The 22,088-nt window shown below is 53.5% G+C and overlaps 1 protein-coding gene across 1 annotated transcript in view; it reads right to left on the reverse strand.

The window, feature by feature from the left end:
* The window catches only part of IGSF9B (immunoglobulin superfamily member 9B), a 47,359-nt gene that overhangs the window by 21,171 nt on the left and 4,100 nt on the right, over nucleotides 1-22,088 (reverse strand). Inside the window, 10 exon segments of the mRNA XM_032868965.1 lie at nucleotides 1,034-1,184; nucleotides 1,458-1,574; nucleotides 1,657-1,797; nucleotides 2,116-2,258; nucleotides 4,912-5,057; nucleotides 5,393-5,534; nucleotides 6,897-7,014; nucleotides 7,289-7,440; nucleotides 12,604-12,750; nucleotides 14,586-14,783. Of these exon segments, the coding sequence (XP_032724856.1) occupies nucleotides 1,034-1,184; nucleotides 1,458-1,574; nucleotides 1,657-1,797; nucleotides 2,116-2,258; nucleotides 4,912-5,057; nucleotides 5,393-5,534; nucleotides 6,897-7,014; nucleotides 7,289-7,440; nucleotides 12,604-12,750; nucleotides 14,586-14,783 (1,455 nt within the window).

Here is a 22,088-nt window from a genome sequence, read left to right on the forward strand (position 1 = left end):
GGCACTGCGCAGTAGCAAAATGCAGTGCCCCAAGTGCAGTGCTCAGGGGCGAGGGATGCTCAGAGGAGCAGACGCCCTGCGCAGTAGGGCTGTAGAAGGAAACCCGTCCCCCTGTGCCGTCTAGTCCTTCTAGCAAGACGTGGGGTGAGCATCAGGAAAATGGCCAAAGGGAATCCAGAACCTTTGTCACCCCAGGCCAAAGTCCTGTGCTCCCCTGGCAAACACAGAGACACTCTCCCTGAAGGTCACAGGCAAAGCCAAAAAGCCCCTGTCCGGTAAAGTTCTCTGGCTTCATGAGATAGCCATATTTCTCCCAAACATCAAAGTGAGAGGCAGCACAACACAACTGTTAAGAACTTCAACTTGGGTTCGAGTCCTGGATCCAGCACTCATCAGCGATGCTCGGAGAGGTGTGCCATCCACGCCAGCCTTGGTTTCAAATGGACGTACACTGGGGACTTACCAGTTCTCGCCTCATAGGTTATAAATGATGGGGCACACTTGGTATAGAGCCTAAAACTGGTGGTAAACGCTGAAAAGTGTTGGTCACTGTTACAACTGTCAGTCCCCAGAGAGGCAGGCTACAATGGTACAAGCTGAGGTCATAGGGACACACACCTCAGGCAGAAGAAGTGGAATCATAATGCTTGGCATCCCAGGAAATGGGAACGCCAGGAACCTCCATGCCAGGCCCAGCCTATGGAGCTCAGCGCACAGGTCCCCTCCCAGATCCCCCTCATTCCGTTCTTCCAGCTCCCCTTCTAGGCCCTAGACACAAACCTCTGAGCAGTTGCTCCTGCCCACACACCTGCCCCATTTCTGTGTGGCAGTGTTGCTGGGTACATTCTGCCAGAAAAAGACCTCCCCGGGACAGGCCCCATATCACCTTCCCTTATGCAGGGTGTTACAGAGGGCTAGGGCTACACAGGGCAGGCTCCGGGCTCAGGGGTGGGCTGATTCAGGAAAGATGCCCAGAAAGGGTGGACAGTGCCCAGCACCCAGACCACAGCCCTCCTGCCCACAGCCCCCGTACCGATGACGGTCAGGTGGGTACTGGCAGTGATGCTGGTGACCACGTTGGTGGCGATGCACTCCCACTCCCCGTGGTCCTCCTTACTCAGGGCTCGGAACTGGAGACTCCCGCTGGGCAGGGCATTGTGCTTGCTTCTGCTGGGCTTCCCTACCTTGGCCAAAAAGGGGGCAAAGAGGAAGGTGGGAGCGGGGTGGCAAAGGAGGAACCAGGTCGACAGGGAAGAAGAGAAGCCACCAACACATCAGAAGGCCAAGAACAGAACAGAATCCGAGCACTCTGCCTGCACCCCCACCACCCCTCCTCCAGAGGGCCCATCACTCTAGAAGTCAGCCCTGCTACTCAGCACCTGGCTCTGTTAGAACAGAGCCACCACAGATCTTGCCCATCCAGCACACTTCAAAGGAGCTCCAGAACCCAGAGGTACCTTTCTCCACGTGATGACAGGGAAAGGGTCCCCTGCAGCAGCGCAGGGAATGAGCAGCTCCCGGCCAGCCTCCTGCCTATATTCCCAGCCTGGTAGCACCGTAAAATACGGGGGATCCTAGGGAGACCACAGCAAAGCCATGAAGTCGAGTGTTTTGGTGTCCACTCCCACAGGGGCCTCTCTCAGCCCCAGGCCTCACCTTCAGGACAAGCCGTGCGGGAGCAGACTGGCCCATGGTCCCCAAGGTGTTGTAAGGCACACAGGTGTAAGTGCCAAGAGCCTCCTCTGTGGCCTCCTCAATCCGAATGGAGCCATCCTCCATCAAGGTCCAACCCAGGTTCTGCCAGAGCACAGACAGCAGAGCAGGGAGCAACGGTCAGGGTGCAGAAGCTCGGTCCTGGCCCCCACCAGGCCAGACCTCAGTTGGCAGGCCTGGGCAAAGCACCAGCTAGTCTGGGGCAGGGGCTGTCTACGTGTCCTGGGAGAATGGCAGAAGCTGCACCAGACTGCAGACCCCCCCACCGGAAGCAGCTCTGCTTCTCCAGAGTTTTCTGGTGGAAAGTGGAGGAGTCCTGGCAGGGAACCAAACCCTCAGAGGCAGCATCTCAGTGGCAAGAGACTGTATTTCACTGTGACCCCACATGCATCTCTCTAGCACCTTCTCAACCTGCAGGGGGCGGCCATCCTTGTTCCACTTGACCACGGTGGCCGGTGGCTCTGCATCCACAGGGCATCGGATATAGCCGTGAATTCCCACGGGCACGTAGATGACAGGGGGCATGTTGAGGACACGGGCTGGGTCTGCACAGGGTTCGTGTGGGGTGAGAGAGAAGAAAGGCATGAGGGAAGTCGAGGAGTGAGAAATCTTGGCAGGGGGCCAAGACCCCTCACACACCCTCAGGGTCTCATACAGATACTGTCTCTCCGAGGAACTGCCCTTCACACCCACCCACCCATTCAGTAAACTCTGCATGTGTCCATGGTGCTCACAACAGTGCCAGGTGCCGGGACCACCATGAGGAACAAGATGGACAAACCCCAGAGGCCACATCAGGCCACCCCAAAGCAGTGCAGGCTGCGGGCTGCTTTCTCTGTCCAGCCGACTGCATTCTTCAAGAGAAAAGCATGTTCTAGCCTGCTCCGATCTGTAACACTCCTCAAACGCTTCTACGCATGGGATGAATGGCAGAACAAGTAGAACAAGGACTCTCGATGTCTGTATCTCCAGCCCCTAGACTCCAAACTTGAAGTCAACGCTTGACCACACCCTCCGCCAATGGCTCCTTATCCCAAATCTCTCTTGGATGCCAAACAGCTCTCGGTCCACATCCTAAGCCAAAAGAGGAACGTCAGTTCTATGCATGAGGTGTTCAGAGGCATGACCACTGCTGGTTCTTTTCTCTCCTCTCCATTGTGCTAGTTGCCCAGCTCCACCACCACCCCCCGAGCCTCAGTTTCCCCTCTGTGCAGCTGGAATGCAGACTCAACATTGGCCACAGAACAGATGAAAGGTTCTCAGGAGAGAAGCAAGAGCAGCACATCCTGTGATGTGGGGGACTCATAACCTTTCGATTCTCCTCATTCCCTCCGAGGGCTACCAAGGAGAAAGATCCAGAACTTCCAGTGAGGCAGTGAGGATGAATGAGCTGGTATCTTTTAAGCATTTGGAGCTCTTCAGAGAACAGCATTACATAAATACCAGGCCGAGTTATATATTTAGACATAGCTTCCTACTTTTGTATGTAGAGTTTTTTTTTTTTTTCCTCCAAGATTTTCAAAGGGTTTATGAATGGGAAATACTCTGAACACTGCTTTTTAGCAGAAATAAAGATCCTTGTCTCACCCACCTGAAAATCTCACCCCCTGGATTCTCTTTGAAGACAAGAAGGAGGTAAAAAAGGACAAGCAGGAGTGGGTGATGGCACTGGGGACAGATAGGGAAACCACATACCCCTCTTGACAGAAAAATGGCCCAGGGCTTCACCAATGGGGGGCTTAGTCCTGGTTAGATTCATGATCCTTCTAAAGACCACCCCTGTTGGCTTTCTTCCTCTGCCACTGCCACCTTCTTGCCCAAGTGACATAGCCAGACAAGATGCTACTACAAGTGGACTCTTCCCTTCCCCCGGCCCTTTCACATCCAGCAAGTCCTATGCAAATAGCTTCTTGACTGGCTTTTTCCTCCTGCAGGTCTAGGTGAGACAGGCCTGATGTCCTGGGTCACATCACATCACTTTTCTTGGGCCTCATAGCCCTTAAAAACTCGAGACTTCCTAATGTAGCGTGCTGAAAGCCTTTTTAGGTTGACGACCATGGAAATGGTGAAATGTTGCCTTTGTCCCCGCCAGTAAAGTTACTGCATCGAGAAGAAAACGATGAGAATGTGAGGTTAGCAGCTGAGCGGAGCTCAAAGGTCCAGCCAGGCTCCATCACCCAGGCACCCATTCGACAGGAGACAAGTGCAAACACCCAGCTCTGCAGCGTGGCTTCAGAGACCAGCCCCACCTCCTGGGATCACCAACTGTTCTTCTGCTTGTTCTCAGCTCAAATGCTGATCCAGGCATCTCCAGCCCGTCCTCCTTGTACCCCTGCTGCTGCACGCCCCTGGGGGTGAGCGGCTCTCCCACACCAGCCCTCCAGTGATGGAGAGCCTGTCACCTCCAGTAACATCCCAGCGTCTTTGTTGTCTGAGTGATAGGGCCATCCACAAATCAAACGGAAGAAATTAATCCTCATTACTCATCCTTCTCTCCCTTTCTCACAATGATCAGCTTGCCAGGGGATGGGAAAGCATTGACTACGCTGACGGATTCAAGATTAGCAAACTGAATTATTGTGCTTGCACAAAAGCCCTCGATTGTGCTGGCATGAGGAGCAGCTCATCCGTGTGGATCTCTGGCAGCCCTAGAGAAGAGCAAGGAGAAAGCCAGGAGGGAGCCAGGTGTTGGCAGAACTAGATCAAGTCACCACAGAAGAGGGTCCTGTCCCCCTCACCTCACACCTATCCACAGTGGGGGAAGGCGGAGAGCTGACAAGAAATCTAACCCTGTGTCAGTGTCACCTACCCTCCCTCATATACCTGAGGGGAAAAAAGGCACCAAAGACATCTTGTTCACAGTCCAGAGAGAGGTGCTGGCTAGCACTGACTGCAAGGACAATTACTCAGGTCTGCCCATCCTTGAATCCAACCCAACTTGGCTGATGGAATGAATCAGCCAACACGTGTAGCAATGCCTGGCCCAAAAAAGATGCCCAGCAAGTGCTAGTTTCACCTCAATTGACCAGTCCAGGTCTCGCCCTCCTGTTGGGCTATTCCTGCTTCCTGTCATTCCTCTGCCCACGTTCCCTCAAATGACCCTCGGTCTCCTGCTGTCCTCCAGCATCCAGTCCAGCTAATGAAGCCTGTCTCTTCTAGAACCCCTACCATGTGTGGCTCTCCCTCACACCTACTCACACTGCACAGTTAAGTATGCTGAGGCAGAGGGGGAGCGCCCCAAGCTGTTGCTAGGGACGCATGTGTACTTCCCCGCATCCTCAGGCTTCACTCGGAAGATGATCAGGGTCCCATCAATCAAGATCCGCACTCTCAACTTCAGGTCGCTGCAAACAAACAAGGAGACAAGGAAGGGCAGGAGTTGGCATGGAGGGAAGAAGGTCTTCCATGAGCCAGCACAGCAAGGCAGCAAAGAGTCCCCTCACCCTGCCAATGAGGCAAGAAGAGCCAGCACTTCCTCGCATTCCTGGCCCCTTTCAAGGCCGCTCTGTGCAGACACTGGCCTTGCACCTGGGACAGACTGGATAGCCTCTCTGTAAGCTCTCATAGCCCAAGGGCAGCCCATGGCAGCCCCTGCTCAAAGGCCTTGCGCCTGGGAGGCCTGGTGGCTGAGGACCACCACAGCTCCCCCTGCCCCGGGAGGGCGGGGCAGCATGCTTACTTCTGGAAGTAGACGTTTTCATCCTGCCAATACCAGGTGTAGGTGAGGTTGCCGGGATACGCCTCTGCCCGGCAGGTGAGCAGAGCATCCTGGGATATGTTGACAGTGATGTTCTCAGGAGGGGAAACTATGAAGGGAGGCCCTGGGGAAAGAGGAAATAAACATGACCTTACCTGGTGCAGGAGGAGAGCACGACAGCTTGGGGTCCTCCCAGGAAGTTCTGAGATGACTCAGGAAGGTGTGCCCAGAACTCTGGGAGGGAGTTGGAGGGCAGCACTGGCCCAAGAGGAACAGCATATGCTGGGCAGCTGTCCTAGGTATCTTTCTAGCTGCTGCTGTGCTCAGGTCTTACTCTCCTTACAGGTCCAAGATGCAAAGGGTCCTGGGATGTGGTCACAGCGTGCCCCAGCCCCTTGAACCAGCTGGAGACACCTCTTTTGGTGTATGTGTGTCCCTCGCCTCCATGCACCCAGCCTCTGTAAATCCTGGCACCCCAAGCCAGCTATCTAACTTCCCTAACACACACACACACACACACCCCTTCCTGCCCATCCCTCTCTCCAGCAGAACAGAAGCAGGGCACATGCAGGAGGGACAAAGGCCATTCTTTTCAATCCAGAGCAAGGAGTCATCTGGCCTCTGAAGGAGCTGAGAGGCTTGTGCTGCTTATCTGCCAGAGGTCAGGAGGGCAGATGTAGAGCGAAGAGCCAGGGGGCAAGCAGAGTCAACAGCAGGTGAAATCCCAGCCCTCCCTGGTGCTGGCTTTCCGGACAGTCCACAGCTACCACCTGGCTCTCTCCTGAGAAGGCAGCTCTTCTCCAAGCTGCAGAGGGACCTCTGGCCCACACTGCCACTCAACACTCCAAGTCAGAAGAAGGCAGAAAGAACACGTGTCTTAGCAGCCCCGGCAGCCTAGACAGCCACCCCCAGCCTTCGCTCTTCTTCCGGCATGCAGTGGGTGGGAGGCAAAGAGTGGCTGGGCTCGGCACAAAAGTACAAAGAGACCCCGCCTCCCAGATGCGCACCCTCTGGGGCACTCTGGGGCCCTAGGCCGGGTGGACCGGCATTTCCCAGTGCTGACCAGGCAGACCCCGGGTCTGCAAAATGCCCTCTGTGTTGTTTAAACGTCTGAGGTTTGCACTGAGTTCCTGTCGTTATTTATTGATGCCATCACTAATGGGGTGGGAACCTGAGAGAGGTCCCCTCCCCCGGGGAAGATGGAGGCATGGCAGGACACCATTTGGACAGAGAGAGAAACCCAAAACCCACTCAACATAGTGCCTTCCACCATCCCAGGTGATGGCCACAGCAGGCCACCATAGGGGCTCTGGCTGTGAGCCGCACAATACTCAGGAGGAGCCGGCCCCACTACTCATAGGCTGCCCATCTCCCCAGCCGCCCCAGCTGGGCCAGCCATGCCTAGGGAAAACCCTTCTACAGCTCAGATGGGCTGAAAGTCCCTGCAAAAGGCCCAGGGCATGAAGAGGAGAGAAACTGCTCTTACCTTGGACAAGCAGATGAGTGGTATGGACAGCCTCTCCCTGGATGCTGTATGCACGACAGGTATAGGCACCTCTGTCCTCCCTACTGACCGATGTCACTGTGAGGCTGCCATCACTCACCTGGGGCCAAGGAGAGACAGAGCTCAGCACCCACCCTGGGGTCCCACCAGCACCACCCCCAGGTATAGATGGACCTAGGGCTCATGCATTAGGGGGATATGGAGCCAGGCACTTCGTGTTCCATCTCCCTCCAACCAGACACCAGCCAGACTGTGTGCTGTGCAGAGTGTTACCAGTCACGTGAAGTGGGAGGCTGCCATGGAGAGGGAGGAGGCAAAGGAAGGGTGAGCAAGGAGGAAGAAGTACAGCAGCCCCAAAGGAGAACCACACTTACCTGGTATTTCCCACTAGCACCTAGGAGTGTCCCCTCCTTAAGCCAGGTGACAATGGGCTTGGGGTTTCCAAAAGCTGTGCAGGTCATGGTAACACTGCCACCTTCCTTGGCCTCAATGTACTGGGGGGGTGTTTCTGTAAAGGTGGGAGGAGCTGCAGAGAGACCCAGGGTGGGGTTAGCCAGCCTGCTGCCCCACGTACAGCACCCACACACACCAAGCACCACATCCACGTGTTCATAGATAACCCTCTGCAAAGTGCTGGGATAAATGAAGGAAGAGGGAGATGGGCAAAATTGTCTGCCCATGAGTCTTACCGGGGGAGGAGAGACCTGAAATTCAAAGTCAGTCTGGCTGGGTGCAAATTCTAAACTTCTCCCGCTGTACTTGGCTAATTCCCAAGAAACAAATGTTTGCTGAGCATCTATAAGGAGGCTACTACGCTTAGCTCTAAGGACAGAGCAATAAACAAGACAGCTTTCTCACGGCCTGCACACACTTGCCAACAGCTCCAAACTGTTCTGTGATCCCCCTTTCACCTCAAGATCATCACTGATACGCCTATTTCCTTAACCTCAGCCCAGCCAGGCCCCCCGTTTCCAGGATGTCTTCTATCTGAGCGTCATCTAGGCCTAACATAGACCACAGGCCATGGTTACAAGGACTCTTACGTTTCCAGATTCTGCAAAGAAAACCTTCCACCCTTTCTTGCGTCCAGGCAGAAAGACAGCCTGCTCTGCAGGTTACCCCCTTCTCAATTCTCTTCTGATTATGCCAGGTTATCCCCACATCACGACTTGCATTGATTGGAGTTTTGACTAAAATCCCATCCTGTTTGGATAATCAGCTGTTAAGAGACTCAGCCTCATTAGTCTGAGCTGCTTTCATAGGCAATCAGGTCAATCTTAACCCGTTGGACTATCAGTGCTTTTGAGGTGACAAGGAGGGGCCCCACTGTTGAACACCAGCCCTGGGGTTCACAATGCCAGGCTGGGGCAGGACATTTTTAGCTCATCTTAAGGTACCCAAAGGTCAAGACCAAGTTAAAGTGCTAACCTGCCACTTGTTGGGTAACCCTGGGCAAGTCACTCAGCCTCTCTGGGTTTTACCTAAATCTGCCCCCCTCCAGGACTGAGGTGAGGAGTAAGTAAGATAGTTTGTGAAAGGGATCTTGTAATGTAAATACGTGTGAAATGCTGGTTATTTTGTCATTACTCTTATCATTATCATCTCCCTGGAAACCTCTGAGGCATCTATGAGAAGCTTTGAGGTGGATGTCACCTGTCCACACAGTGCTGCCCTGAGAACCAGTCAGAGAGCTTCAGTATTTGGTCCTGCCTCCCCCTCAGTCTGCCAACCTCGTCTGCTACCACATACCCCCTTCACTGTGCTCTAACCCCACTGGCCATCTTTGTCTTCCTTGAATGTGCCAAGAACACACAACCTCAGGGCCTTTGCATTTGCCATCCTCTCTGTACCCAGACCTCACTCCTTTGGTTCATGCAAAATTTTGCTAAAATGCCACCTCTGCCTTAAGTGGTCAACCCATCTAAGATAGCACTGCCAGTACTCTCTATCCCCTTGGACTGCTTTATTTTCTTTAAAGCAGTGATCACTGACTTTCCCTGAAAACAAAGACCTTTTCTGTAAATCCCACTGCATGCCCGGCTTTTCTCCCAGTTCCTGGCATGTAACAGAGCACACAACACATATATGTTGAATGGATGACTGAACTTAATATACACACATACACACACCTACAAACCAACACAAATTCAAACACACAAAACTTCCCGGGAGCGAGATCATGACAAGACTGCTTTCTTCGATTATTTCCAACACCCTTAGCCTAGTGTGGGCATACAAGGGGAACTGGATATACTGAGTGAATTAGGAAGCACACTTCATCACACACGAAACATACACAATGGACACCGGCAAGCATGGCAATCCTCATCCAACATCTAATACAATAAAAATGATGGCAAAAAACATTCCAAATCCTCATACGGAGATTCTGAATTCCCAACTTCTGAAATAGAATGTGTTCTCATCTCCAACAGAACCCCTCTTGCCAAGTCTGCCCCTTGAAATATAGCTAATGCAGCCTCAGCCTCTATTACCTTTGGTGTCAAGCTTAAAAGAAAAGATAACAAATTAAATTACGTCCTGAAGTGACAAATTAATTACTAATTACATAATTACTTTATTATTTAGGTGCTAATCAGGAAAGTACTTTGAACAATCTCGAGTTTTCAGGAAAATAATGGTTTGACTCTCGATTATTTACAGAATTAGGTGTTAGCTTGCCAGCTGCATTTCCAGGCTTAATTCTTTTTTACAAGTGCCCTATAATTAATAGTGCAGGTTAGAAACAGGCTGGCCTCTCCTCCAAGTAATTCACCAATCTAAATCAAGACTTGGCTTGGGCTTTTTGGGTCTTTTATACGTGATCAGGAATAATTGGGTTTGTTTCCACCCAACTGGTCTTCAGGAAAACACAGAAGGGGAATGAGACCATTTGTAATTCTAATTTTCCCTGGCCTTTCATTTTCCAAAGGTGATCTCTGTCAGAAAATGCCTGACACTAAACATTCTAGTTTGGAAGCAATGGAATGCTGGCAATCCAGACTCTTTCCTTCCATAATGGAAATATTTATGCTGGAAGGTACCCCAGAACTCGGGGTGAAAGGAAGGGGGGGAATAGGTATCTGTTCTGTGCTCCCCATTTGGGAGGTGGGTTTCTTGGTAAGGGCAAAGTATTCTATGGTAAGCTCTAGTTCTGAAACCTGGGGCAGAGAGGGGAGCATTCTTAGCTATTCTGCCCAACACTTCCCTATGAACAACCAGCCTCACCTCCGTGAATGTACTGACTCTCCTTTCTCTGGGCTTCCAGGCATGCTGTTCCCTCTGCCTGGACTATCCTTCTGTACCTTCTACCCCTGCACCTGGCTAACTCCCTAGTCACATGTCTGCACACAGGAGTCATTCCCTCAGAGAAGCTCTCCCTCCTTTGTTCTCCCAAAGCCCATATTGCAATTGTCCCTGGACTTGCTGCCTCTGAAAGTCTCCTTAAGAGCTAGGTCTGGGTTGGGTCCACTGCTGTGTCCCCAGAGCCTGCCACAGAGAAAACATTCAAGATGTGTATATGTATGTGTGTTACTTCTCTTTATTTACAAGATTTACAAGGAGCACTCCAGTCTGATCTCCAAGCCCAGGATATACACGTTACTCATGTAAATACTAAAAGCCAGGATTCAAGATGTGTTGTGAATTGACAACCACTTTCCAACTACCACAGTCCTCTGCATCTTCCAGTCTGAGGATCTTCCCGTGCTCCTGCCTCCCTGCCACTACACGCTCATCTGATTTCATCTTCTTTCTCTCCTGAGAAAGAGGATGGCCAGCAGCTGACCCACATGTAATTAACGTTCCAGACACTGCAAGATGCTTTCTCACACAGCATTTCATCTGATCCTCACAACACCTCCGCAAATAGGCACCGGAAGCTGATGCTCAGAGACTTACTTGGGATCCTACAGCTATTGGATTCATGAAATGAATGCAGTGAGTTAGTGAAATAAACCAAACCTTCTCAGGGTCTTGTCCCATGCTCATTCCACTCTAAGCAATTAGGAATTCTCAAAGAATCAACTCCCACTCATGCATGCAGGGACATAGCAGAACACACAATTCTTAACTAAATTCTACTTTGCTGTCATGTGAGCGCCTACTGAGCCCCTGATGTCTCAGGTTGCTGAATGGACACTGCGAGGATAACATGAAAAGAAAAGGGGGTCAGGATTTCAGCCCAGCTTTGGAAGGGTGTCAGAGAGACAGAAACCAACGTGGGAACTCTTGGCTCAGTGTTCAGTCAGTGAAGCTTTTAGCAGCCGATTTACCTTCCTAATTATGTTTTGCTTGGGCTAATATTAAGATGAGTTTTCATTCTCGGCACACACAACAGCTGGCATCAAAAGGAGGTGACTCAAAAGCTTGCTGTGTGGTGGGGACAGCCCACCGGAGACTTAAAATAAGCCTACAGTCTCTTGGGACTAACTGACAGGAGCCAACTGCATTGAACGGGTTGGGCAGTCTGGACAAACACTGTTCTAGAACCGCAATGGCTAAGAGACCAGTGCCCTGGCTAAAATAGTCTGTTCTTTCAGGACCCTGGAGAGGTTCTCAAGCCATGGAGCATGGCCTGACTCCTATGGGAGGAATGATCCAACCCCACAAGACAGGGCAGACAAAGTCGTTCTTCAGAGCAGATCGATACCATCAGAAGCTTCCAAGCCAGGAACGACATCAATTTCTCTCTCCCACCCACAGCATCTATAGTCACAGACATCACAACCATAAGGACCCAAGCTGTGTGTGGCACATCCAAAGCATATATGCCACTTCTCCAGATTTTTCTCCACGGTTCCAGCTTCTTCTGGCTCCTCCAGAGTATCTCCTCCCAAGTAAGGACTCCCAGGGACACAAGAGAGACTCTCCATCTGGGGACACACACAAGGTCCAGTGCTTGGTGTGGTCACAGCCTCAGACCCAGACCGGAGCCTTCACCAGCACTGGGAACTGGGCCTGAGGCCTCTGCAAACGCGTGAAAAGCATCAACATACAGCGCCAATTCATTTCATGTGAGCTATCAACACCTGATAGCCATTAAAATGGTTACTCTTCACAGGATCCTTACATTTCCTTGGACAGTAAACCCAGTACAAGCAGGGACCATGTCTGGGCTTCATCACCACTGTTTTCCCATCACCTGGTGTGGGCGAGGCACACAACAGACCCTCACTGCATGTCACTCAAATGAACATATTTAACAAGGAACCAAAATATTCACCTAAAAAAGGAAAACTGTCATGGTGGAAGTCCAGGAATCCCACTAGAGTGGGAAGGCATTTCCTGGGCTAGCAGGGTCTTCCCAAGGTTGAGAAATGGAGCCAGCAGATACAAATTTGGCCTCCACAAAGCCTTAACCCTCTGGTTTCAAGAACCAGATTCTGACCTCCCTGTAAGGAGCTCCGATGCCAACACCTGCAGCAAACCCTGCCTCATGCCTGAGGAGCTGCACCTCCCGTGTGCCTCCAGTGACCCCAGAAGCTCTAGGGAGACAACTGAGGGGGAAGCAAGAGGTGGGAACTGCTAACTCAATGGGGCCCAGCCCTGCTGACTCCTCTTTGCAGCAGAGATTTGAAGCAGGGATATGGTAGTCAGGAAAGAGGCTTTCCCCAAAGCAGGTCCTTGGGGTATAGCCGTCCAGGTGGCTCCCCACCCACCCGTCCCCAGGAGTGAGCCCCATACGCACCGTTGATGGTGAGATGGACCCAGCTGCCATTGTGAAAGGTGTCATACTGCTGATCCAGCATGAGCACTTTGCACTCGTACCAGCCCTGGTCCTCAGAGCGGACCTGTTCCAGCCGTAAGGATGCTTTATCATGAAGGCTTGCCCGGCCTGCAGGAAGACAGTGGGCAAAAGCCCAGGAGGCCGTCAGGGTGGGGTGAGCAACACAACACCCGCCAAAGGCAGAGGACCCATTGTAACCTTCGGACCATTTCCCATCGCATGGCCCCAAAGTAACAGCCGGCACCAACCCCAGGCAGCAGGTGGCAAAGGGAAAGGCGCACAGCCCAGCCATGGAGCTATTCTCCCAGCCTCAGTTGGTCCCACCCAGCTGCAACTGTAACTCTGGGTTTGGCACTGGGAAGAGCTTCAGTCCCTTGGAATACTCCTGTCCTGCTACAGATCTCTTGGGACAAAGGAAAGGCATGAGGGACAAAAGAGAGTGGGAGGAAGCAAGAGAGGGAACAAAGGTACAAACAGAAGAGGGTGAGGTAGGGGACCCTAGAGCAGACCCCTGAACCTCATTTCAGGCTGAGTGACATCCCTCTCCCCCCTGGGTCCTCACCCCCTGCACCTGTCTGCCAGGCTTCCCTATGATAAAGCAGAGGGAGGACACACAGGGACCAGAGTGGTGGGGTCCCCTCCCAGTCCTGCTGCCCAGGCCAGACAGACTGCTCATCTAGCCAGAGCCCAATGTCCCCAGGAGCTGAGAAGTAGGGCCCATAGGCCCGAGAATGAGGATAGGACCGGCAAGCAGAGCAAAGTCCCTCCCCCCGCCATCTACTCTCCTTAACTCCATCCTCTTCCCCATTAGGAAGCCATATTTGTCTCATTCATGGTGATGGTAAGGTAAGAGATGCAGCAGGAGCCAAGTGGAATGGGAGTCCAAGATGAGGAGCAGCCCTCAGGGCCCGCCCCTCCCTCACCCACCACCTTAGCTCACCCCTCAATCCAATGTCACCACTGTCTCTGTTTTCATCCTGTCTCAATACTGGCAATCTGCCTAAAGACCAGAATGTCAAAACCAACCACAAACAAAAAGAGAATAAGAGATAGGTCCAAGAGGGAGAGAGAGAGAGAAATGGAACTTTCTGGGCGAAATGCAATTCAGACCTCAGGAGCCAGAAGTAAAGATAAAAGCAAAGTCTGCCAGCTTCCTGCCTTCCTTTGAAAATCCCAGCACACACATGCATTCATGCACACACACACATGCTCACACTCATGTTCACATAAGCACAGTCACACACATACACACCTCACACTCTCCTTCCTCCAGCCAGGCAGGCTGGTGGTCAGGCACTGGCAGTGACTCAGAGCGAGGCCCCTGCTGGCAGGAGCAACTGCAGAGCAAGACACCCAAGGCGCCCGGAGGAAGGAGGCTGGCGTGGCAGAGGAGGCAGAAAGCAGGTGCCCACCGTATGGCACGAACTAGCCCCCAATGTTTGCTTCCACTCAGGGATGGGATGAGGCCCCAACTTCAGAGCCAGAGGCAGGGAGTGGGCCAAGGCAGACAGAGCAAACTCCACAGCTGCTGCCAGCATGCCTGGCCAAGGGCAGCAGGGCTCTGACTCAGCTTCTTCCTGCACAGAGCTGCCCTTCAGCGCAGCCCTACTGTCCTACATGGTGGGCTCTGTAGGCTTCCCTGTCCTTACCACTGCTCCTGCCCCTGCACATCCCTAACTGTGCTGTGATCTTTGTGTCTGCATCACCTGGTCCCTCTCCTCCCCACCACTTAATTAAAACCTACCGAAGTCCGAAGGATGGAAGGAAAGAGGCAGAGACTGTGCAGCACAGATAACAGACCAGTTGTAAAAAGATAAGTGGCAACAGAGAGATAGGCAGGAGGAACAGTGACCATGACCACTGAAGAGAAGGCCAGCCATGCTAAAACCGGCAGAAGAGATGATAGGGTGGGGCAGGGGGAGCTCCTGCAGCCTAGACCTTACCTGCATACTCAGGGTCCACGTGAGGTGGATAGTAGCCAAACTTGATGAAGATAGGGATGGGCACCCCAAACTTGAACCACTCCACGACATAGGGCGGGGGCTGTCCCGTCACCGGATGAATCACGTCGCATCGCAGGACCACACTCTCACCGGCTCTTGCAGTCACAAACTCGGGCTCCTCTCGTAGGCCGTGGGCAGCTAGTGGGTCAGCAAAGTCAGGATGCACAAAGGGAGGTGACAAGGAGATCCTGCCCCAGCAGCCCAAGAGGCAGCCCTCTGCCCATCCACTCCCATTCCCAAGGCCAGCTGGCGACCCAGCCATCCTCCTGAAAAGGAGCTCAGTCACTCCCTAGAGGGTCCACAGTGCACCCTGAACCCCTTTCTCCCCCCTCCCTACTCATATTTCCACAGCCCTGGGGGCCCCAGGTATCCATGAACCTGAGATGGGGAAGAAAGGGGGAAGAAGAGAAGGAAGCAGTTCTTTCCAGTCCTGCAAGCCAAATCTTCCCTCCCCAAATCCCAAAGAGCACAGCCGTAACCATATCCTCCCCCACTGCACACCCCCCGCCTCAGTTCTAAGAGGTCTGGCTACTGAGAAAGTGGAGGGGGCCTCCACCTCGTTGTGGAGACCCATAGCCTGGGCTACAGGGGCCTGCTGTAGCTGAGAGTATAAATATGGAATCTCTTCCTGTACTGGATACTTCCTACCAGAGCCTGGTAGGAACCGCAGAGCCAGCCTCCTCCTACGCCCCACCCCCAGCTCAGCCTGATGTTCGCAGCACAAAACAAGAGTACTCCATACAGGAGCAGGGGAATCCCTAACAAGCTGAGCAGAGGCTGCTCATGGCAACACCAGAGGGAAAACCCCACAGGCCTGACTGGCCTCTCCAGGCCCCTCCTCCCTTGCCCCACTGCACCTGCTGCAGAGAGTGGAGCAGGAGGGGCCTCTAGCCCTCCAATTTTTAAACTCCAGACATCACCACTAGGATAGCAGGATGCAGGGACAGAGTGGGGCCCTTGGGACTGCTGAACTCAGCCAGCTAAGGGGAAATCATCCCACCTTTGGCAGTGATAAACATACAGCTGGATAGGGTGCACCCATCCTCTTGGCATCGGGAGGGCAACGTGGAGAGAGACCGAGACCCACCCCCACCCCCACCCCCAAGCTGGAGGACACAGAGGACAGATTAACCCAGCCAGGGCTTCTCTAGCCTGGCAGCCTGCTCCTGAGCCCCTATAGGAGGCGTGCTATCCCCACCTTCAGCCTGAAACTGCTCCCTCCCACACAAGGACTCACTCCATGCCCACAAAGTCACCTTGTCCAGCTTGTTTCCCAGTGAAAGGGACAGCCTGGAAAAGCCTCTCCCTCGGTTTTCCCTCACACTACCCAACACAACTCCGGACTAGACCACAGCTCTCCCCATCCAAACTCACCTCCCTTCCCAGTCCCTGCTGGGCCCCTCCAGGCAGCACCAAGGACAGCAGCTGCTCTACTAGAGGCGCAAAGCCAAGTGCTGATGGGTCCTCCCACCACAGAAAATATGCCCGGAAGAATGGCACCCGCCTGTCCTTCTATCTCTGTCTGTCTGCCTATCTGTTGTGGTGCCTCAGCATCTGACTCTGACTGCATCTCTGACCCCTGTGTGCTCCCGCCCATCTCCTTCTCTCTTCTTTTTTCCTTCATGCCCCTGCATCTCTGGCTCCTTCTATGTGTCTGTCTCTCTGACTCCTCCTCTGTCTCTCTGGCTCTGAGACAGAAGTCGCTCTCCTACTCCTTTTCCATGTCTCTCTGCGCCATCCTGTCTCTCTTCCAGTCTCTGTCTCTGTCTTTTCCTCTTTAGCTCTCACTCTATGTGAATGCTTCCACTTGTCAGTCTTTCTCAGTTTACATGTCTCTATCAGTATGTGTGTCTGTGTGTGTGTATTGGGGGAAATATGTGGATTTCCCTTGCCTATGCACCGAGAAGGGGTTTTGCCAGCTTTCCTGTGTGGAGGGACCTCTGTGTGCTTACGTTTCTGTGTTTGCATTTCTCTCCATGTCTGCCTACATGCTGTCTGTTCATCTCTGTGTCTCTCCTTCTCTCCCTCCCCATCCCCCTTTCCCTCTCCTCCCTAAGTGCGGAAGGAGGAGGAGGCAAGCTCTTCTAGAAGCTGATTGGCTACTGGTGACATCACTGTTTTCTAGAGAAAGAGCTAAGATCACAGAGTATTTTTGGAGCAGAGCAGAGTGTTGCACTCACCTGCCTGAGGCCCCAGCAGGTTTCCCAATTCCCCCACCCCCAACCTTGCTTCAGGCTAGGTTTGAATTCCAACCCCTCAGGGAAAGCAAGGAGAGAGCTCAGCTGCAGCTGGCCCCTCCCCCACAACCCCAGGGGTACCTAGAGAGGGACAGAGCCTGCCTCCCAGCCTCCAGGAGCACAAAGGCTGATCCTGGACTCAGAATGGGCAAGCAGCGGGCACCGTGAGCGAGCAGGGGGAGCAACGTGTGTATGCATGAGAGTCTGTGTGCATGCGAGTAGCTCTTGGTAAAAGGATGCATAAGTGTGTATGAGTGTAATATGTGCATATGTGTAGCTCTTAGCAAAAGGACAAGGATGAGTGCGTATGTGGCAGAATGTGTGTGTGCATGTGTGAGTATGTCTATGGGTGTATGTGACTGTGTGCATGCATATGTGAATGTGTGTTGGGCAGAATTTCCAGGAGGTAAAAAAGGAAATACAGGAGCCTAGGGAAGAGGAAGGAGTTATTCCAGGGCCTGGTTACTGGGTGTGGGGGAGACATGGGGGAGACAGGCTGTCCACAGCAGGGGGCTTCTTCCCTGGCCCCGGAAGCCCAAGGCAAGAGGAAGAAGCTGTGAGGAAAAGGCCAGCACTGCTGAGCAGGCAGTTGCCCACCGTCAGCAGCAAAGCTTGACTCTGTAGCTCCCCAGCTCCCGGGGTTCAGGGCTCTGGGGGGCAATGCCAGGAGGTGGGTCGGCTTTGAAATGGGTCCCCACAATGCCTGCTGCTCAGTGCTGCCTCATTCTCACCGCATGGCAATGAGGCAGCCTCTTTCACACCTCCCCCAGCACTGGTGTTGGCTCCAGGTTTCCACCCCCACCCCCTAGCTGGCCCCTGGGCTCAGGACTAAGCACCCAACCCAAGGTCAGCCCTCTTGAGCCAGTCAATCCCACCCCTCCTCTCTGTGTAAGGACCCTTTCAACCAAGGACAGGCAACAGAAGAGGGGACTGGGTGAGATAAGCATCACAAAGATTCTAACCAAGGAAAAAAGAGAGGGTGTTTCCCAAGAAGAAAGTAGAGGGGTGGGAGCCCCTCTTGGTCCAACCTTCCTGGTTTTCTGAACCCTAAAATATTGTTTTTTAAGATTATATTTATTTGAGAGAGAGAAAGAGCAAGAGTGAACCCACAAGAAGGAGCAGCAGAGGGAGAGGAAGAAGCTCCCTGCTGATCCCAGGGCTCCATCCCAGGACCCAAGACCATGACCTCAGTCAAAGGCAGATGCTTAACTGACTGAGCCACCTAGGTGCCCCTGAATCCTAAAATATTTATCAGCTTCCTCAATTCTTCAACACACACGCACACACAGCACTCTCAGTCGTCACCTACAAGCACTTCTTCCTAAGCCTGATCATTTCTGAGCCAAAGCATGTCTAATAAAACACATTCCCCAGAAAAGCTCAAAGCAAGAAAGAAAAAGTAAACAAGCAGGCAGTAAAAAAGGAAGAGGGGCTTGGTGGAGCAGAGATAAACTCTGACCCAGGAGGACACCAAACCCAAATTGAGGAGTGAAAGACTCAAGAAACCAGGAAGGAGAGAGAGGCAGGGATGGGCACAGTGCAAACTGGACACAGGCAGAACCCAGCCCAGGGCAGGAGAGAGAACTCTGGGGCACAGGGGACACAGAGACACAGGCCTTCAAAGGACCCCAGAACCAGGAGGGGGGCAGAATGGAGGTGATTCCTTTAGGGAGCAAGTGGACTTCTCCCCAGCAGGACTGACTGGAGTAACTGCCCACCAGTTCTGAAGGGAGCAAGAAGGAGGGAGGGAGAGATGAAGGGAGGGAGGGGAAGGGAAGGACTGATAGTGACCTGGGTGAGGAGGGGCTGCAAGAGGGGTGACACCCCCAGGCCCCTTCCCCACCAAAGAAGCCTACAGCAGCCCCTAGAGATGAGGCTCCAACCTCAAAGGGGAAACCGGCATCTGTAGGGGTGAGGGCGGCATCTGCAGGGGTGAGGGCGGCAGGAGGCCTGAGGTGCCCTGGATTCTGCATACCTGTTTTAGAGGAGGCAAGAAACAGGAGTCCCCTGAGCAGAGCAAATCTGCATTTTGGGGCTCTGCCCAACCCACTCTGGATTTGTTTTACCAGGATAGGGAAGAGAAAGCAGGAGAGCAAAGAAGAACGAGGTAGCCCCTGCTGTCTGGCTGACCTTTTGGGAAGCCCATAGGGTACAAATCCCCTGCTCTCTATGCCAGGTGGTGCCCGGTGGGTAGCCAAGTTCAGGCTGCCATTGGATCCCTTGTGGGCATAGAACCATGAGGATCCAGGCCCTGGCACGGCTCCTGTGCCTGACACTCACAGCCTGGGGCTCTTCCACCAGGGAAGGGCTACAGGAGGAAGGGCACCTGAGAATGAGAAACACTCTAAATGCCTGAGAAGGTGGAAGAGCCTGAGGAGGAAGAGTTTTGGCTGTCAGGCAACCTAAGTTCCCCTAAACATCTACCACATACCAGGCTCTGGGCCGGGTGGGCATGTAACACAAATTTCCCCTAATGCTCACAATGCCCACCTGACAGAACTACTACCAGCTCATCTTCACAAATGAGCAAACTGGGAGGCTACCTGGCTCAGCAGTCACTAGGGGACAGGTGGGGGAGTCAGGCTCCAGCTGCCATGTCCCCCTTATGCCCACACTCAGGGACACCATCCTGCCAGACCACAGGCCCAGGCACTAAGGCCTCTCTGGCACTGCACCCCACACACAGCACCCCACCCCTCTCCTCCCTGAGTCAGAGAGCAGTCCCTCCCCACGGCACACTCTGCTCAGTCCTCCACCAGAGAAGGAAGACACAGCGGGCCTGCTGTGGGACGCAGCTGGTGCTCTCTGACTGGTTCTGGGCTCAGCATCACTCTGCAGTCTCTGGCTAGGTCTGGTAGTGGCTGTGGTAAGGGAAAACCTCGGGGTGAGCAGCAGCCTCCATGATTCATGAGCACAAGTCCTTACTGCAGCCTCCTGTTCTTGTTCCTCCTCCTCCTCCTCCTCCTCCTCCTCCTCCTCCTCCTCCTCCTCCTCCTCCTCGTCCTCCGCCCCCTCCTCCTCCTCATCCCCCTCCCCCTCCTCCTCTGGGCACCAGACTCCCAAACCACAGGCCTGTTGTCTAATAATACCAGCGACAGCCACCGCCACCTCCATCTGCCAGCCTAAAAATAATCCCTGCTGAGTCCAAAAAAGGCACAGCCCCCAATAGTCCCCCAATCGCTCCTCCCCAACAAGCCAGGAGGCTCCAGGAGATTCCAGGAAGCCCGGGACTCAGGCTTCCAGGGAGCCTCCCACAGCGGTACACACCCAGAGGGATGGCCTGAGGAAGGCAGAGGACAGACTCCCTATTGCCCAGAGCAACGAACACTACAAGTGTGTGATGGACACAGGACTAAAACATCTGGCCATGTCCTTGTTCCTTCCAGAAGGCAGGTGGGCTAGCGGTCATCTGGCCATCATTCTGCCTCCAGCAAGGGCCCCCATATCCAGCCTAGGCAGGCTCTCAGAAAAGCCCTTCCATGGTCTCCCCATCAGTGTCTTCACAGCCCTTTCAGGTCGCACTCCCCATCAAACCTCTCAGGGTGGGAAATCGGAGTTCAGGTGAGCCCAGACGGGCCCTAACCAGGAAAGCTTCCCATCTTTCAAAGAGCAAGGCACTGGGGAGGGAGGGGCAGGAACTGCAGGCCTCCTTCCTCCTGTGGGTGCCTCTCCTTCCTAACCCTCTTGGCTGGGCTCCCCTCAGCAGCCCACGAGGCGATGCTATTAGCAACCTTAATTTGCTCTCAGCTAGATTGTATTTCCAAGAGCCTTTTCCCCATGAGCCACTGACAGGAAGCAGTCAGTAATTCAACCTCCGCTCTGCTCCTTTAATGGCTCCTCGGCAGAAAGGCAAAGCCACACCCCACCCCCACACCCCGCCACATGGTGGAGGCTTGCACCCTGCACACTCACGCATGGCCAAGTGCACGCGTGTACTCCAGAGCCAGCAGGCAGGCAGGACCAGACAGGTGAGGGCACTGTGGGCTCTGCCTGCACCAGGCCACCCTCCTCCCCTCAGGTAAGACAAGATAGGGAAGTAGAAAACAGAAGCTCCATATATTCTCACAGTGAAGCACCAGCATTCTCTACACTGAAGCCAGAAAATGAGGACAGTGGCTCACCTCATACAATTTGTGAAGGCGAGCCTGTGTGCAAGCTATCTGCCAACCTTCTGGGTGGGTGGGTGCCTGTGACCAGAAGGGTGGTGAGGACCCGGGGATACGACAGACTGAGGGACTGTCCCAGTCCCCTCTCTTCTCAGAAGGACAGTTAGGCTGGTTGGCACCCCCCTCAGAGCTTTGGCTCACATGGAATTGTTCTCCAAAACCCTTACAGAGGCCCTGTCTCTGCTCACCAGTCTCCTGCTTATTCACGCAAGAGAGAACAGAAAAGCAGGAAAATTCCTAAGAAAAATAGGTCAGCTGCCTCAGGCAGACCGAGCTAGCACCCGTGGGCAGTGCCCCAGAGGGGACCAGGCTACAAGCTGCCTCTGCAGCCCCAGCACCCTCTCCCATCTCCCCAGGGATCCAGCCACTTCTCTACTCTAGAGTGCACTGGGTTAACAGGGAACTGATGCCAGAGCCCACTGTAGCAAGACAGGCCCATTTTCTATGTCCCCCGGAGCTCTGCCTGGCTTTGTCCCCCCTCCCCCGCCCTTTAGGCTTCCTCTCAGGGACCTCAGGTATCTTTCAATTCGACCCTTGGGCTAAGCCTCCAACTTCGAAAACTTCTGGGCTGCCTAGATTCAGGTGCAAAGCGGGGGGATGAGGAAAGTAAGGTGTCTGCTCCGAGTGGAGTCTCACTGCCAACCACAGCACTTGGAAGGGAGTGGCTCCCCACGTCATGCCTGGAACCTAACTGTCCCCCTGCCCTCCTGCATTCTACACATATGCGTGCCAACACACAAGTAAACACATACACACACATAAGGGTATGTACACACACATGCACACATATAAACACAGGCATGTATACACACGTGTGCAAACATGCACACCTATACAGGCATGTGCACACATCTGTAGACAGCTCACACCAATTACAGCTCCTTTCATAATTCAGATCAACCCTTCATAAAAGCTACTTAACCCATCCTAGGCAGCAGACAGAAGGAAACTGCCCCCTGAGACCCTAGGCCCCAGCCTGAGAAGGTCATAGGATGTGTCTGGGGAAGGAGGAGACTTTTAAGAGGAATACAAGTGTGTTA

The sequence above is a fragment of the Lontra canadensis genome, unplaced genomic scaffold (genome assembly GCF_010015895.1).
Source record: "Lontra canadensis isolate GAN:19392208 unplaced genomic scaffold, GSC_riverotter_1.0 scaffold36, whole genome shotgun sequence".
Lineage (NCBI taxonomy): Eukaryota > Metazoa > Chordata > Mammalia > Carnivora > Mustelidae > Lontra > Lontra canadensis.